The 19127-nt window shown below is 38.4% G+C and overlaps 1 protein-coding gene across 2 annotated transcripts; it reads left to right on the top strand.

Moving 5' to 3' along the window:
* Positions 1–1880: 1880 nt before the first annotated feature.
* On the top strand, positions 1881–18699 carry LOC103704249 (FIP1[V]-like protein). 2 transcript variants are annotated; one of them, XR_015973820.2, is made up of 10 exons: positions 1881–2974; positions 5361–5614; positions 7447–7573; positions 7661–7729; positions 7817–7966; positions 8184–8285; positions 8444–8763; positions 11381–13079; positions 17128–17224; positions 17746–18699. XR_015973820.2 is itself a non-coding variant. In XM_008787466.6 (9 exons), exons 1-9 carry the CDS (start codon positions 2015–2017, stop codon positions 18331–18333), a joined length of 4269 nt encoding a protein of 1422 aa, XP_008785688.4. In that variant the 5' UTR covers positions 1881–2014; the 3' UTR covers positions 18334–18699. The 2 variants fall into 2 exon arrangements, 1 of the variants encoding a protein (XP_008785688.4); XM_008787466.6 differs by lacking the exon at positions 17128–17224.
* The last annotated feature ends 428 nt before the right edge of the window (positions 18700–19127 follow it).

Here is a 19127-nt window from a genome sequence, read left to right on the forward strand (position 1 = left end):
ATTTTTTTTATCACACCTCTATTCCATCCAATAGTACTTTTGGAGGGTCAAAAGTGCTTTATGGCCCATCAAAAGCTCTGCCAAATGAAACTTAGTCTGCTAAAGTAACATACTTAAGATCGTTGGCTATTAAGCATTAACCACTTGTCGGTGCAACTACCAGTGGGCACCAATATATGTCAGCGACAATGCCTATTTTCCTAGCTCATTTTAAGATTACTACGAGGATTTTTTGCCTTATACTTACTGAAGTTTATAATGAAATAAATAAAAATAGACTCGGAAAATCACAAGGTCACCCATTCAATTAGTTTTGAAGTATTAGGAAACTAAAAAAAATATTTTTTATTAATTTTCTAAATTTTTAAAATATAAAAAAATTGGTATGGCTAATTATTTTTAAAAATATAAATATGATGGTGGTGGTGGAAGTGGTAGTAGTGGCGGCGAAGATAATATTTGGTGAAGATGATGGCAATAGTGGTAAGGATAATAGTGGTAGTGGTGAGGATAGTGATAGTGGCAACTATAATGCTAAAAGTTGAGATGTTGGCAATATGGCAAAGACGATCTAGTGATAGTTGTGGTGAGTAAAGGTAGCGACTGTAAGTGACAACAATGACAATAGTGACTGGGAGGTAGTGCCTTTATTAATTATGTTACAAGCAACACCTTTCAAATTACAGTGAAGGTAGTAGTTGAGTTCAAGTGACCATCTAGAGGCTTCTTTATATTAATTTCATTGGGAGGATAAATCTAAGTAATTTAGATTTTCCTATTAAACATTCTTCTAAAGAATAGTATGTATGACGAGCAGCATGCTAAAATATCCAATATGGACTTTTTTTTACTAAGGGTTGCCCTATTTGAAATAACACATTAAAATATAATAGATATATCAAAAATTAAGGCATATAAATTGAGTAAAAATTGCAACTGCTCTACCTATATTTTATCGACGAGCGAAGGTCAAGGATGTAGATAGATCGATCATCCAATTGATCCTTGGTTTCTTGTTGGCAAGATTTTTATATATAATGCTCATTGGCTTTAGATAACACATAGTCGCAAGGAATGCTCATTCCAAAGTCATGGTATTGAAGCTGTGTCAACTCAAGCCAAATCAAAATTTCATTTGGGCTTTTAATTACATTGAATTTTATAAGGTTTGTTTATGTTTAGCTAGAATTAAATGTATTGAAGTTTTATATTTCGTTTGTCCATGTTGAATCAACTTGAATTGTATCAAAAGTGTGCTACTAATTTTTAAGACCTTTTTCAGAAAGTTGGTATTCAATGGGATTGTGTTTCATTTGGCATTGACTTATCCATGAATTAGAGATGAATATCATTTTTATATTAAATATTACAATTTTTCCTCATAAATCAAAATCTATTCGAGTTTTGCGTGACTCCCATTCAATGTATAAGATTCGATCTTGACCACTATATTACATCATATACTTCTCAACTCATGCCAAACATTTTATGTTGAGGTCCTTCCTAATATCTTGCTGGAAATTTATACTGTCAAGAATCTCTAACACCACATTTGGCATGAGCTTGATCCTAGGTTGTCAAATTTGCCCTGTTTTTTAATATCTTTTAATACTTTTATTGTTTTTATTTTGATGAGATATATATCTGATCTGATTACAACGAAAATAGAAAGACCACATTTTATATATTTTTTTTCTTAATGAAGGTTTGTTTTCCAAACTTTTAATGATGATAGAAAGTCTATAGTTGAAGATGTTGTGATGTTAAGTATATTATCAATGGGATTCAATAAAAAAGAAAAAGAAACATTTTTTTTGTAAACGTAAAACGAACATTGAAATCACGGAGCCATGTCTGTTATATTGGGGATCTACAAGGGCCCAAATGCGAGATTGGCATTGGCGTAACCCCTGCGGCACAAAGACCGCTTTCCATCTCCACCGCGCCGCCTCGAGAGTGTATCCCCCTCTCATCTAAGCTCGCTCCTAACAAACCAAGAGAACACCTCTTGGCGATGGACGACGACGACGACGAATTCGGCGATCTGTACACCGACGTCCTCCGCTTCCCCACCTCCTCCTCCGCCCCTGTCCCCGCGGCCCTTCCGCCGCCGCCTCGCTCCTTCCCCTCCGCCGCCGCCTCCAAACCTCTCCCCGATCCCCTCCTATCCAGCGACGACGATGATGACGACCGAATCTCCCTTGGCGCCTCCCGCCCCAATCCCCCCGCCCCGCCCCGCTCCGTCCCTTCTCAAACCCTAATCCGTGCCTCCGACGAGGACGGTGATGACGATTGGCTCCTCGGCCAAGCGCCCCCTGCCGTGGAGCCTCCGGCGAATTGGGACGACGAGGCACCGCGGGAGGTTGCCGCCCTGTCCGTCCCCGAGCCGGGCGAGCGTAGGGTTTTGGAGGAGGATTACGGGGGTGAGGCTAGGGTTTCTGAAGTCCCCAAGAAGGGTGCCGAGATCGCCGAGGAGGCGGGGGACGGCGATCCGCTCCTCGGAGGTGGGGCTAGGGAGAGTATGGGGGTCGGCGATCTGGATCAGGCCCCGGTCATTCCCGGACTCTCAGCTGGTCCGGCCCCTCCGGGACCTTTTCTCGATATGACCGGCGGAGACGTGAAGCCATCGAGGAGTGAAGATTGGGACACCGACAGCGAGGATGATCTGCAGATCGTCCTGAATGACAACCACGTGCCGCTCGGTGGCGAGAGGAATGATCGAGTGGGAGCCGAGGAGGATGATGATGAAGACGGGGAGGAGGATTTGGTCATCGTCACCGATGAAGACCAACATCACCACATCCCGGCCATGGAGGAGCAAGACTGGGGCGAGGAGGCCATCCAACCTGCTGGGGATGGAGAAAGGAAGGAGATGGCAGATGTGGCAAAGGGTAACGGTCCTGCTGGGACTTCTGCCACGAGGATTGGGTACAGCAGTCATGGTTTTCACATGCAGCATCATTCGACCTACAAGGTCAGTTTTTTCCAATGAGTTTGTCCGGACGCTGTAAATGCCGTTTTCGTTACTGTAATCTGGAACATGATTAGGTGTAGATGAATGGCTTTATGTGCTATTTGTGTATTATGTAAATCTTATTTTGCCTTGTAAAGATTTTCATGCTTTGCTTACTATGTTCGTAATATGTATTTAGTTGGCAATGCACTGAAATTTGCCCTTATAAGTTTGTCACAAATGTATCACCGGATCATTAATTATTCACAGATTGAAAGGAAAAAAAATGATTAATTAGTTGTGCAGAAAAAAAAAGGCATAAGACATGTTGCTAAGAAGGGGGCAACTGCACTTACTTTTTGGCCACTTTGCAAATAAATCATCTTAATTACTGCAATGTTGTCCTGTGTCTCACATGATAATTTCTAAGCAACTAGTGACGAACTCTGAGCTCATGTTCATAAGCAAGAGCTGAGATGCATAAAGATGGGACACTTTATTTCTCTACCCAATAATGTAAATGCCTGTTCTGAGTCAAAGGTAGAAATTATTAGGATAGATGCTGATATCATACAAAGTTTCATGGTTTCAGTAAGCAATAACTATGGCCAGGTTGTAATAGTTGTTAATGTGCCAATATGGAACCCAAAGAGAAGTCACTCATCATATATGGTGGTTGGGAGAGCGAATGCCTTATATCGTCATTTACTTTTTTAGAAGCGAATTGTTAAAGCTTTATAGATTCCTCTGGTGTTATCCTTTTCACCAAGTTCTTTTGTAGTCCTGAATGCCTTGAATCCTACAGAAGTCAACCAAAGATGCTAGGTGCTGAATTATTTGCTTGCTTATATGTTAATGAGCATGGAAAACCTTATATGATGTCGAACATGCCTTGTGACTTATTAGGTCGACTTAAGACACTTTAGTTTTCACATATCTTGGAATGCTAACACCTTAAAACTGATAAACACTACAAAACATGCCACAGTACTTATTGACTCTCAGAAAATGGCATGTCTGAGCTTCCATTAATCTGAAGAGTAAGCCATTAGCATTGCCATTTGTTATGTATTGACAAGGGATACTTCGGTGTTGGCAATTCTAGTTCAGTTGTCAACTATTTCAAATGCTAAAATGTATTAGCATATTCAGAAGAAACTCTGGTGCAAGTAATACTGCTTTAACTCTCAACTATTTTAATGGTAAACATAGTAGTCCTAATTTGTATAGACAATTTTGGGAAGTGTCTCACATTTTATTTTCTTTTTAAAGTAATATGGCATGAAAATAGGTTTTTATGTAGATATTATTAATCAGTCTTTAGTCTGTTACTCATTGCTTTTTTATAACTTGTTTGTTTTTATGTTGGTCTGTAGAATTGCACGTATACCAGGAGTACTTAATATTGCAGTTTTGGACATTTTGGGACACCTGGACATTCGGAACCCATGCAAAGCATTAGGAGTTTTCATATGCATCCACTTTGTTCTCATTTATTTTTGCATATCCATCCATTTTCTAGTCATATTTTCTATCGTCTGTCCTTGTCAGAAGAAAGAAATTCTTTAAGCTGCTATGTGAATAGCCTTTGGTTTATGCAATATTGGGGTCTTCTACCCCACTTCTTTGGACTGAAATACAAGAGCAGATCAAAGCATCTAAAACTGCCTTAAGGGCTTTATCTTGACACTCCAAAAGGCTAATTAGTGATCACTGTCACTGGGATGTGCATGAAATGCTTTGATTTAGCATGTGGATGAGTAAGAGTAGATACAATGCAAACTCTCTGTGTCTCTCTGTGCCTCGCCCCTCTCTCTTTCTCTTTTTCCTTGGGGGAGAGGGCTGGTGCCTTGGTGGCATAGTGGTGCACTTGCAGGTTTGGTTAAAAAAATGCTACTATTTAGATGGACACCGTCTATTCCATCATCTTTTGATAATGTTGAGAGAGGCAGTCAAAAGAATGTATCTTACAGAAACAACATGTATTTCTTGGTTGCCACCACCATATACATATTTTGCAAGAGAGGCAGGTGGAAATGCTATTTGAGTGCTTGCACTTTACAAAGAGGAAAAAATATGGTGTTTATTTACATTCAAGGATTAAGTCTGTCTTGGTAGTTGTTTTACAGTATCCAAGTTCTGGCACTCCATTGTACACTATCTAGTTTCAATTGGTTACCTTGGTTTCATTTGGTTGAAATGCTTTTGTTCATTAAGACGATAAAATCATGGATACAATTTCCATTCGTATCAAAATGGTGTATTGGGATTTTACAACTTCCATCTTAATAGTTTACCATTTGACTGAGATAAATTTTTGCTGTTTGATGGACAATTTACTAAAACTCAGTGCTCATGGTATTTCTTATTACCTTTGGTGGCTTATTTTTGTCTTTTCCTTTTCCAGTATATAAGACCTGGTGCTGCACCTGTATCTGGGGGACCATCTGGTGGCGCTGTAGGTCCTCCTGGTCAGGTTCGTCCCCCTCTTCCCTTGGGCCCCACTGCTGGTCGAGGGAGAGGTGATTGGAGACCTGCTGGTGGCAGAGGCATTCCAAATGCCCCAAAAAGTTTCCATTCTTTTGGAGCACCTGCTTGGTCCAATGGCTTATCGGTCCGTGCTTTTGGCAGTGGATTAGATTTCACCCTTCCTGCACACAAGTAAGCTTGGCCATGTAAATGATTATAGGAAATATTATCTATCTAGTTGATATAATCTCATGAGCATGCACGTGTATTTTGATTTTTCAAACCATTTTACAAGCCATTTTATGTGTTTCTGATCAATCTGGCTAAATGGGGAGGGCAGCTCTTTGTTTCTTGTTTGATTGTTTCTAGGCAACTCACCTATATTTGAACACGAATTTGTTGACGGAAGCTGAACCAGTATGGCAGAACTCTTTGTTTTATTTGGCTTTTGTGTTAACATTACATTTAAAAGTACATATATGCTATATGAGCGTGAATTTTGTTTGAAGTGGTGCTGTGGGAATATCTGGCTATTGATGGAAATGATTGGAGGAAGCCTAGCTGATAGCAAATAGAATTGGGGTAGGGGGAGCTCCCTGCATCATTCATTGTTTACTACACGCAATAAGATGGATTGTATTGTTCGAAGATATATCTGTGTATGGGAATGTTAGTGTGGGGAACGTAAAGCTGATTCCAAATATGGAGAGCAGTATTCCCCCTCCCCTGAATCATTCATTGCCCATGAGTACTTAATAAGTTAGACTTTCTAGCATTCTGGCCTAATCAAATATCTGACAAGTTGATATCCATGAAGAATGCCAATACAGATATACCTACATGTGTTAAGTGAGACCTCATGCATCACTGACTGCAGATTTTCCTTAGCAAAGAACAGCATACAGCATAGCATCACCAAGAACATTTTGTTTCTAAACGTGTGATTTTGAAGAGGCGCATCATTTGGCACCAAGAGCCAATCATTAACATCACTGTACCATAGATAAGAAAACTCCATATATGGACCATCAGATGAAGTTCTCTCGCTTGTTTCAAGTAAATCGAGGCAAATGAGATTTAAGAGAAGCGAATCTGGACAGGAAAAAAATATCCCAATATATATTGCATTTAAAGAGGCAAAAGGGGCAAAATAGAAGAAAATAGAAAGAAGAGGAAGCTGATGAATGGAGCAGAGACGGATAAAAGTGCATATATGGGCTTACTTCTGTCCGATTACAAGTTATTTTATAAAGAATCCCTGTTGCTATTATTACAACTATGTGACATTTGAACCCTGACATAAGATTTACATGTGTTGTAGCTGCAAATTAGAAAATACTATGAATGCTCAATGCACAGAATTAGCTGTCCAATAAAGCCTCAATTGCTAAATTTGTTGTAGTGACAGTTAGGACCAAGTTTTGCAATCTCGTTGCTAGACCCCATACTGGTATCCAATAGTACACCCCATATCTAGGGTCTGTGTGATACATACCTCACTACGAATACTCGATATGAGGGGTGTATCGAGTTTTGGTACTCTACTGGGACAATATGGTATGCCTTATATCGAGCGGTACAGTTCGAGATTGCAAACTTTGGTCAGTATAATTTGACATGCTAACACTTATTTTTTTAGTTTAAAATACTTTATGGTTGTTGTAGAATGTAAGATTTGCTTATGGGTCACTTTAGATGCATTTTATCTCTAGAGGCTTTACCTTGTTGTGTTTGGGATGTTGCCTTTAAAAAATTGTTAGCATGTTTGAGTTATTAAAAAATTGTTCGATGCTTGTGTTTCAGCCAGTTGTTGCTTGGTAGCAAGATCCTGCACAAATTTTGTATTAGTGTTGCTTACCTGGCTATGAAGTGACAGTTGTATGTTCATTTAAACGTGCTTACCCTACTACAACATCACAGCTGTCCACAGATCCTCCTGACTGAAATGAGTTCTACAGTCAAAATCACTTTTCTGGACTGTCAATACCTGACTATTTTATTTTTTCAATTGTTTATATTTTTAGGACGATATTTGATATTGACATTGAAAGTTTTGAGGAAAAACCATGGAGACATCCTGGAGTTGATATTTCAGATTATTTCAATTTTGGACTTGATGAGGACAAGTGGAAGGATTACTGCAAGCAGCTGGCAAGCGACGGTCTTGTTATACCACATATACAATGTAAAACATGCTTTTATTGTTATTAATCAAGGGCTTACCTTTTGAGTTCGCAGGACCAACTTCGTTTGGAGGCTACCATGCAAAGCAAAATCCGCGTTTATGAGAGCGGGCGATCAGAGCAGGTAATTGGCATTTTGGATTGCCATATGTGCTCAACTGATTTCTCCCTTTAAAGCTTTAGCTTTAACAGTATGTTGCTTTGGTTGCAGGAGTATGATCCAGATTTACCTCCTGAACTGGCTGCTGCAGCAGGCCATCATGATATATCTGCTGATAATGGTTATCATGGAAGAGCAGGCAATAGACAAACTGATTTTAATAGCCAAGGAAGTGGAGCTGCAAATATACGGGCACCAATAGTATGATCCAATCTTATTTGATATTGCCTAGTCATAAGTTAAAATTTTGCACATTTCTTCTGTTACTCAGGAAAATATTGTGCTTCATGGCCTGTTGATATTTCTCTTAATTTTTGTTGTCATGTTTCCTTTTTTCCACTTGTCCTTAAATTCTGCCTGCTTATTTTCTATGTATTGTACTGACTTCTGAGTATGCATCATTTATTTGGTTTTCTAGCCAACTGGGAGAGCGATACAGGTTGAAAGTGGTTATGGTGAACGCCAGCCTTCTATTGACACAAGGGCACCACGACATCGTGATTCAGATGCAATTATAGAGGTATATTTCATCCTTTGGAGTTGATTATGGAGTTTATTTTATTTCTTTCTTTATTTATTTGTGTATGTCAAGTATTTGATGGATGCTTATCACGAGACTCATTTACAGTACCTCTGGATTATAGTTAGTGCTACTAACAGACATACTGCGATGATCAGATTGTATTGCAGGACTCGATGGATGATCCAACAATAAACAATGGTGCTTTAGAGCAGCCTGAGAAGGATCTCCAAGGAGAACATTATAAAGGTGTCCATGAATTTGAAGAAGAAAGACATGTTGCATCAGAACAAGACAACCGTTATCTGCATAGTTTAAGTGGGAGGAAGAGGGAAATGGCTAGAAAAGGCCCCTTGGCACCTGACAAGGATGGTATCTTACCCTTTCCCTTAAAGGCACATGGTCATTACCATTCCAATTCGAAATCAAGGAGCCCTGTATATTCTAGTGGATCGTTTGGGGGGCATCATGATGCAAGGTATATTTTACATTGTTGACAAGTTTTTTGTTGATTTTCTTTTTTATGTGAAAATAAATACATATGTATTTGAGGAAACATGAAAAAAAAAACTAACAAATGGCTAAGTTTGTTTGAGCTTAATTTAGACCTTGCTTCATATTTATATATAGCTCATAATATATTAATGGTTGTAACTAAGGATGGCCGAACCGCGCTGAACTGGCTGGTTCGTGGTGCCGGACCCATCAGTGATTGGCTGAGTTTACCCTACATCTTCTAGCCAGCTGGCTGGCTTGGGTGTGATGTTCGAGTGGCCCCACATCCCTCCTCGCCCCGCCCTGCCAGCGAACACCTCTGCCCTTCCTCACGGTCTCTTGCGATGGTCCAAGAGGGGGGTTTCTGATAAGTCCTCCCTCCGCTCTCTCTCTCTCTCTCTCTCTATTTCGCTTGCTAGGGTTAGGGTTTTCCTCGGCCCTCCCTCTCGCCCCCCTCTTCTCTCTCTCTCTCTCCACTAGGGTGGGGGTTAGGGTTTCTCTCAGCCCTCCCCCTTCTTCCTTCCCTCCCTCCCTCTCCCTCTCCCTGTTTTTGGTACACCCTGAAATGGTAAATAGTCACCGGCCGGTATGATCTTCGGTACCGGTTCGGTGAACCTTGTCCATAACATTAGCGTTGGAGTGTTCTAGTTTGTGCATCCTGAATGAGAGTACAATTGAGGTAGTTGTTTCTATATATCCTTTATTCATCGTAGTTACAGGAAAGTTGCTTTTAGCTTTTCAATTTGTCCTAAATTTTCTTTAGTTCCACTTATTCATAGATTTTTCTATTAGAAATTTATGCTATAAGGCAGGTCATACTTTGTAAATGTTTCTCTTCTAGACTTATATTTGAACCCTTGAAATAATTTATAGGTGCTCAAAAAACTTCTTTGCTGTAGATAGTTTTACAGGTGGATGTATGCCTGAGGTATTAATAACTATACCAAATGATAGACTAGGAGTCCACTACTATGTGGGTTCATAGAAGGTCACCTAAAAATTAAAGGTCCCTGAAGGCATGTCATGTCCTTTTCCATTAACTTTCTTGAGTTTTGAAACATATTTACCAGTCAGGTTAAATAAGCATACTTCAGTCTTATAACTCCTCTGAAAGTGAGATTGTGGAGTATCTCTGGTCAAAAGGATAGCTGAGTCTGGTTATAATTTATGTTGTATGGAACTTGCCCAATATGGTTAAATGCCTCCTTTCACTATGCATTAGAAAGCCCCAAGGATAAACCTGTTATCTAGTAATTCTAATTCGAGTCATCTTATTGGTAAGGGCAATTTATTCCACTTATGCTGGCCACATTGCTCTGCTGATGCAATGTTTGCAGTGCTCTTATTGGAGTTAACATCTTCCCTTACCCTTTACCTCTGGTGAACTGATAAATCCTGTTACTGGGCTGCCTCTTTGATGCATCCGTATAGTCCATTCAATACCTTGTCAGCAATCCACATAACTTAGAACCGCTCCAAATGATGTAAGTAGCTGCAATAAGAGTAACCAAATCATTTCAGGCATGGATCAATATCAGATTCTATAGTTGCGAACCTGATTAATAAACCCTCAGATATGAACAGTAACCAGCAGTCACTTCCTGCAACAAGTGAACCTAAAGCAACATCTTGCTGTGAATACTCAAGCAGCTAACGCCATTGTTCTGATATAATTTTCTGAAGGAGAACTGGATCTCTTTCCAGTTTGCAAGCACATTGTTCTAACAACCTAGCCCCTAGTGATACTGTTTATATGGTTTCATCAAATTAAGTTCTCTTATGAAAAACATTTTTTTCCTTGCCATATTCTGTGTACTGCTGCTATAATTCCCGTTAAATCTTATCATTTAGTTAAAGACATGAAAAAGCAACTGTCTGATACATAGGATTTACCGACGACCTACATTAAAGAGGATGAAAAATTCCGGAGGCTTATTGCCTATGTGGAAAGAACAAATCATGTACCAATTGCTTTTGGTATAATAATTTTATTGCTCAGATCCAACATGCACATTCTTTTTGCTCCGGGCTATGTAATTTTGTTGGGATTATATTCTCTTGCACATTTCTGGATGTCTTTCCAGTCAATTCTGGATGTTGATTTCACTATCGTGCACATTCTAGCAGTGTAGTTATTAGCAATGTGTAAACTAGTAGCCCCCCTCCAATTTGCATAGCAATGACCGCCTCATAAAAATGGCATGGATTATGCAGAGGATTGTCCTTCGATTTTTCACATTCAGATCTCTTATGCCAGATTGTATGTTCAGGGTTTATTGGATAAATGAAATTTGACAAGAACCTATATTTTTCGCTTTAAGTTTTCAGATCTGGATAATGTTTTTATGATTCCACTGCATAATTCTCAAAAACGTGGTTGTGCATCAGTGTATCTGTTTTAGTGGCTAAAGTTTCCAATTTATATATCTTGTCATGCCTATCTGATTGAAAATTTTCAAATCCTGCAACATTTTGTTTTTATAGAATTTCTTGATAAGTTGGTTTCCATGACTTGCTTTAGTATCGAGTCTTGTTGTCAGCTATAGTGATATCCTATAATAAAGTACTGAATGTAGATTGTTTACCTACTACACCTTCAGGTTGCCTCAAGAGACCTCACATGGAAGGCACTCCACTGCAAGTGGTGAACCCTCAAATGATGTCATTCCTAGCGAAAGTGCCCATTCAAAGAGGCATGATGATCACCAGAAAGGAAAACTGATTGACAGTACGGAAGTTAACCAGACTTCTGAAGTATCACCTGCTGTTGCAGTTGAAATTGCAAGGAAGGTGAGCATTGAACATAAATATGAACATGATGAGAAGCTTGCACTGGCTGATAGCATTGATGTAGAAGGTGAGGAAATCACTTCAGATTTTCACATTTCAAGTGAGACTGTTTGTGATGATAACCTAGTCTATCCTCACAAGAAACAAAAATTAAGTTCACGAGTAGAGCAACCTGCAATCAATGATACTGATGATGAAGATGAATTAAGGACCTCACGTAGTGACAACAATAGAGCAAAAACTGGGAGCAGTAAAGATTATCAGAAACGGCGTGAAAATGGTGAAGAAGTCATGCAAGATGGACGAGCAAGGCTGATGGGCAATATAAGCAAGCGCCGTGAAGGAGAGGAATATATTCTTCGGCGAAAGGATGATTATGGTCGTGATGCTAGACAAGAGACAGACAGAAACCGGATAGCTTCCAAAGGAAGGGAAAATATGTATCACTCTTATGGACATAGGGACTGGGATCCCACTTCTGCACACCCAATTCGAGATAGAAGTTTTGAGAGGCCAAAGGAGTCAAGTTCTTCTATTGGTGTCAGGCAAAGGAGACAAGATGACATTCAGAGGAGGGTTAAAGATGAAGACATAAAGAGGGAACGTAGTGAGGAAACGGAATCAAGGCACAGGAGTAAGGTAAGGGCAAGTGACAGGAATGACAGAGATGAAGATCTTCGTTCAAAAAAAAGGATGGATGATGGTGACTTGAGAGGCCGCAATAGAGATGGGACCTCGAGGCAGAGGGAGAGGGATGATATTTTGATGAGTCGCCATGAAAATTTAGATGATTCTTATATCAGAAGAAAGAAGGATGAAGAAGTTTCAAGGAGGGGAAAAGCTGATAAGGAAGATGCCTTGCATGGTCACAGGGGTAGGGAAGATTCCAGCCGAAGAAAAAGAGAGAGGGATGATGACCTCAATTACAGGAGAAGGGAGGATGGTACTCGATTGAGAGACAAGGCTCAGGATCATCATTCTGCCAAACAGAAGGATGATAGTTGGCGTCATAGGGAGAGAGAGGATAGGCAGCAGGTTAAGCAACTTCATGAACATGCACAAACACATCGGGAAAGAGAAGAAGGGCGGGGATTGGTGAGAAGTGGCCGAGCTATAGAAGATAAGGGCTTGTGTAGGAATGCTAGAGATAAGGATGAATTGAAAACTACTGGTTCTGATATGGATTATCAGGACAAAGATAGAAAGCGGTATAATGAGCAGTCAAAGAGAGGAGATCGCATTGGGGAGGAGAATATTTCACGTCACAAAGGACATGGGGATGTGCATGCATGTGAAAAACAACACAATAATGATGAGAGGAGCTCAAGGCATGAAAGGCTACGCACTCATAATGAGCGTCCTTCAAGTGCTTCTGACAGCCATCAGATGTACAGAGAGAGACACAGGGAAAATACAAGAAAAGGTAAAGATAGTGAAGCTAAGGAGCAAAAGAATCAGATGCTTGGCGGGAGAAAGCACGAAGATCACAATATCCACCAAAATGACAAGGTATGCTTCAGTGACATGGTTCCATATAATAAGCCTCCTTATATATTACAGAAGCAAATTTTCATGATTGTCCATTGGCATGAAACAGTAAGTTTTAAGGGAAGGACCAATTGCTCATTGAACAGTTGATGAGATATATATTGAGATCTTTCATTTCCTTTTAATGAGAAAAGTTTTAATGTTAAGTAGAGCTTCTCTGCCCCTATAAAAATGTATAGTCTTAGATATGGAGTTAAATACATGGCAGAGAAACTAAGTGGAAGCAAATGCTATTGCAGTGGCTCGTGCTTGAGATTCATGTCTAATACCTGATTTTGGGAAAAATAATGGGTCATGTATTAAATTGTTAGCAACCTTGAGATAGCTGAATAAGTGCGCATATGAAACATCACTAATTTTTTTTATGCCTTAAAGCATTCAAAACAGTATGGATGAGAAACCTGCATGCATGGATATACATTAGAAGCAAAAAATTGAAACGGAAATGGCACTTCAAGAGTTACTTTCCAATTCCATATAATATACCTAGCATACACGGCACACATTTGGGATAAAAATAGAGAGCAAGCTTTTACATATGCATCAATAATTTATCAATTACCTATTAATAAGCTGATTGTTGCATTATTTTGCAAAATGATAAAATCATTAGTTTGTGTATAAATAAATAAAGTACATAATCAGAATAGTGTATAACTACATTTACTATTTTACATTTAGATATGATGAATGTATGAGGCCTATTGTGTTAAGATGGAAGTTACATGTACAAGACGAAAAAATATAGCAAAAAAAAAATAAATTCAGAATTGTATTAAATTTGAAAAGAAAGCAACAGATGAAAAAATCAAAAGAAAATAAAAATAAAGTTTTTGAAAGTCAGACTAACAAAACCAAGAATAAAAAGTAAAAAATATTAACAAAACATAATAAAATAGAATACACTAAAAAATATAAAAATGAAAGATTATTATGGAACTATGCAGTGCCAAAAAAACTCCAAAAGTAACCAGAAAATAATAAAATAAGCTAGTAGACTGCAAATATGAATTTAAATATAAATACCTTGAAAATGAAATTACACAAGAAGTAAAAATTTATTTGACAAACTAAAAAAATTATATTGGGCATGTAGATTGGATGATGAAACCTGAAGAATAAATAACGTATTTATTAATCTGCAAAATAAAATGTTAAAATATATAAAACAATAGCATGAAAATATGATAGAAAAGTGAAAAAAGAATTCATTAATGAGATGTGTCACAAACCTTGTGTTAATCGAAGTCCTCTCAATTGGTAAACCTGCAGTCTTTAATTAATGGTGCTTTTTTTCTAGATTAGTTTTATGAAAGAAGTTTATCATGAAACACAAATTATGAAAGTTTTAGGGGAAGAGAGAGAGAGAGATAGAGAGAGAGAGAGAGAGAGAGAGAGAGGAAAATGGAACTCTGAAGAGAGTGAGTTGAAAATGGAACTAGTGTAGAAAACAATGGCAAGCACATTTATTATTAGGAAGAGGGTTTTGCAAATTGTTCGTGGGATCTGATAGAATAATGTGATCTCACAAATTATGAAAGTGTAAAGGGACAAGAGGGAGTAAGAATTGAACATAAGCCTAATATAGGAAGTAGAACTAGTATAGCTAAAACAGGAAAGTGGATGGCTGTTGGGAGCCATGAGTCATGAAATTGAATGCTGTCAAGATTGGGATTATATTGTAAATTGTAGAGGCAGTAAAATCTGACTGAATTGTTGTTCCATTGTAGATCATGAGATTCTTTCTGATTCTTTTAAATACTAGTGGAAAAAAGGGTCAAAGAAATGTACCAAAAAAAGGGGTCAAAGAAGATGGCAAGTAACAAGCATGATAAGGAGTAATTTAAATAATTAATGAATAAGAGACCATCATATAGAAGCATCAGAAGTTCACCTTCGAACAACCATAAGCTCATATTTATATCGTGTCCAAAAACAAATACTGCATGAAATTACGTAGTTTAGCTTTATGCCACCTTGTAAGCCCATATGATAACTTGAATCAAAAAATATATGTATAGGCATATAGAGTAATAAGGATGACATAGAACATTTTCATTATGAGAGTTGATTACATAACTGCTGAACAAAATTTTCTTCCTCATCCGCTAGTTTTTATTCAATATCTCACAATGAATTTTCTCACCTTCATGAACCAACAATATCCTAAAAATAACCAAGAAGACATGTTTTACCCCTCAAAATGCATGAATCAAATTTTCTTTTGTGGTAGAAGATTTGTAGAAGCTAAGGAATCAAAATTTGAGTAGTGGTAGAGGTGAGATGATCATTTGACTCAAGTTTTGAACTTGTGGACGGCTATATTGCTTTTTTTACTCTTGAAAGCAAGGTTCGCTCTTGGTACCAGACCTCGTATTGGTGCTACACTAGCACAATATCGGTATGGTATGGTACGGTACGGTATGCCATCCGTAACTAATCGGTACGATACGGTATGCCCCATACTATCCGGTTCGGGCTGGTACGACATACTATGTTTGAAAGTTTAAAACTCTATGGAGACTTCTAACTTTATGTTTGGTAAGTTTAACAAAAGTCAAAGAAATCAAGATTCCCGAAAGATGGGCATTCCAATCAATATAATATGTAAAACATAATCTAGATCTGGATCTTATGATCCATGGTCTGGTACTTCATATCCAAGTCTGAAACGCACATTAAAGGGTCAAATTTGGATCAGTTAAGGCTGTTTTGATCTGAATCCCTATCATGGTCAGAAGATTTTTTAACAATAATAACATAAAATGAACTACTGAGTAATAAATAATTAAAAATACTAAAAAAAGAAACTAAAATGGTACTATAAATAAACAAATGAAACTGAGAAAATATTTGATGGATGTTCGCAGTCTAATCAAGAATTTTGATAAATTTGGAATTATTTATTTACTTATCTGTCTGCAAATTACTAATATACTCTTGCTTATTTATGTGTATTATGCAACTCCAGGTTTAATATAGTAGTATTAAATGAGAAATTGACGTTGAGTTGTGTGAGTTGATTTGAAACACGAAGCCAATACGATTTTGGAAGGAAAAATATTTCATTTTTGTTTATTATCGTAGAATGTGTAATTGGAAGGATTGGTGGAAGTTGAGTAGAAATTGAAATTGTATAATTTTGAAATAGAAAATATACTTTGTTTTATAGATTCCCTCTCAATATCTCCATCTTAACACATGTCATTCTTTCTATGGTCTGCCAGATTTTTGTTTGAGGGAACATGCATAAATGTGTGATTTTTGGTGTGCCCAATGGGACCAGTTAATCTTTCTAAGATGTCTAAGAATCTGGTTGATCTGATTGACTTGCAAAAATAATTTGGTGAGGGAAGATCTGTGCTTAGTGCTTGGTATCACAGAGAGGAGGCAATCCCATGCCACCAAATGATTGGAAGGAAAGATAAAAAGAGGAAGAAAGGCTGCACATGATCCCATAAAGGATTTGTGAGTTACACTAGCACTAAGGGTATTTTGGTGAGAGATTTTCAGAGAATCTTTCAACTTTTCAAGGAATATTCCAAATTCAAAACTTCTCTTTTTTCTTGCAAAATTACTGCAGACAATATGGGTTAGATTCAGCTGTGTGATAACTCAAAATTAAGGCTATCATCAAATAGATTGACTTTGAGAAAGTGTGGTTTAGGTCGACAGGTTTGAGGTAGACCCATATGCACCTAAAAAGAAAAGCCAGTAAGATAAAAAGATTTAAAAACTACTGACTGTACATATCCTTGAAATCATTTTCATTTTGTTCTCTATAACAGCAGATTTGGGTTAGGAAAAATCTATGATGAATTTGCTCGTTGTGCTTATGACATTTATCTTTGGATAACAAATTTAACTCTCATCAACCATATTCTGGATGTTATCTAGTTCTTGAGACATAATTGCTACTTCAAGAATTAGTTCTCTTGTATCTTTTTGGATCATCTTTTTCATTTTGCATACCCTATAACTGACAAATTATCAATTAACATTTCCCCAGTGACTAGCGTGTGGCTCTGTTGGAATCCTTCTCCTCTCATACTTAACTACAATTCGCCCTGCAGTAACCAAGTAATTGATTCAACTCATGATAAAAGGTTGTTATAGATCCCATATATATCCAGTGCACTGCTGCTCTCTCTCTCTCTCTCTCTCTCTAAAAGCAATTTTGTGGCATTTCAAAGTCCCTTTGTCTCCCCTTGCAAGCAGCTCAGTTCATTAAAAAGGCATCCTAGTGCACTAGGCTCTTCCTACTGTGGGTAGACAGCTTTACTGCTGCGTGCAGAGAGACAATTTCCACGTTTTGAAGATGACATCTAGATCACAATGGAGTAGTCTTACCATTGCACTAAGGACTGTTGTCTACAAATTCTATGGTGCTTTTCTATTATAACTAGGACTATCAAAAAATTGAAGCTGCATTTCATGTGGCAATGTGACCCAGTGTTTAACCTATACATTTCTTTTTTTCAGTGATACTGAAGTTTTATTATAAAATTAGCAATAGACATTGCAAATATAAGAAATTAATTATATTAAGATAGATTACTGTCTAGACCTATTTCTTAACAAACACTTCTAATCTGATGCATTCTTGTGTGTGGTTTACCTTGTTCAGGTTAGCTTGAAAGGCACAAATGAGCAGGAAAGCAGTACCTTTTATTCCCCAACACTCTCCAAAAAGGATCATCATCAAATCCATGAACAGTTAAAGGTTCACCAACTGCATGATTCTTTAACAAAACAAGGCGAGGAAGATCTTGTCTCAGATGATGAGAACCAGCAGGATTCTAGACGGGGACGGTCCAAATTGGAACGTTGGACTAGTCACAAAGAGAGAGATTATAGTTCTATTGAGAATGTACATACACTTTCTTCCGTGGAAGATGAAGTCACAAATGCTGATGTGATACATGTGGACGAATTAGCGAAAACTGAAGGTAATACAAACGCTGGTGAGTTAGAGCCCAAGAGTGCTGATGTAGGACAAACAGTAGATAAGATAGCAGAGGAACGTCATCTGGACACAATGGCTAAGCTAAAACGGCGAAGTGAGCGCTTCAGACTTCCCATGCCAGGGGAGAAAGAGCCGACACTGAGCAAAAAGGTGGAGAATGAAGTGCGGTTAACCCAGAATGAAGCTGTTGCTGATACAGAGGTTAAGCCAGAGCGACCAGCTAGGAAACGAAGGTGGACTGGTAGTTGACTAATTTCAGATATAAGGTTTTTTTCAAAACAGATATGTAGTGATCAATTGACATCCATTAGTGTGGCCCCTTTCAGGGGCCATTTGCCAACAACCCTCCATGAAGCAGGTTGGAAAGTTGGGGCTGGGCTGCAGCTTCGCAATATTAATTCTACATCCCCTCTCCCACTCCTCCAGATGCTGTCCTTGATCATGTCTTATACTTGTATTCTGGATATGCAACTTTGAACATGTTCGATGCTGGTTGGAACTTGTTTTTTCTCTATTTTTGTTGGGCACCCACATCTTGTAATGCATGGAGGACCCTTTGGGTGCCATGTAACTTAACAGGATTCCATGATTAAACAGGTTCTGGCTCGTCAGCAAGACATCAAGTTTGGAGGTTAGACCTAAAGATGCATGGAGGATCGATCCAGCTTGCCTTTTCTATCAGTGGTGAGCTGAAGCATTCCTACTTTCTTATTGAGGTTTTCATCAAATATTGGAACAAGACTGAAAGCTGGGAGGTGGTTGAGTGGAGCTGCATCAGTTCCATCATCCTGAAGCTGTTGATTTGCAAGTTGCTGGGCTCCGTCTGTGCGTGGGCTGCTGTTTCTACTCTCTCTCTCTCTCTCTCTCTCCCTCTTCTTGTTCCCTGTTCCCTTGCAAGAATGATGTGAACCGTGATGAAAGCCCCTCGAGAGCAGTTGGTAACTGACTCTGGGTGATGGCAAATGCCTGATGCTTCTAGGGATCATACATTTCCGAGGTGCCTACCATGGTAGCCCTCATGGTTTCCTTTTGTCCAGGACATA

The sequence above is a fragment of the Phoenix dactylifera genome, chromosome 15 (genome assembly GCF_051530095.1).
Source record: "Phoenix dactylifera cultivar Ajwa chromosome 15, Ajwa_hap1_PhDact_Kaust_v1.1, whole genome shotgun sequence".
Lineage (NCBI taxonomy): Eukaryota > Viridiplantae > Streptophyta > Magnoliopsida > Arecales > Arecaceae > Phoenix > Phoenix dactylifera.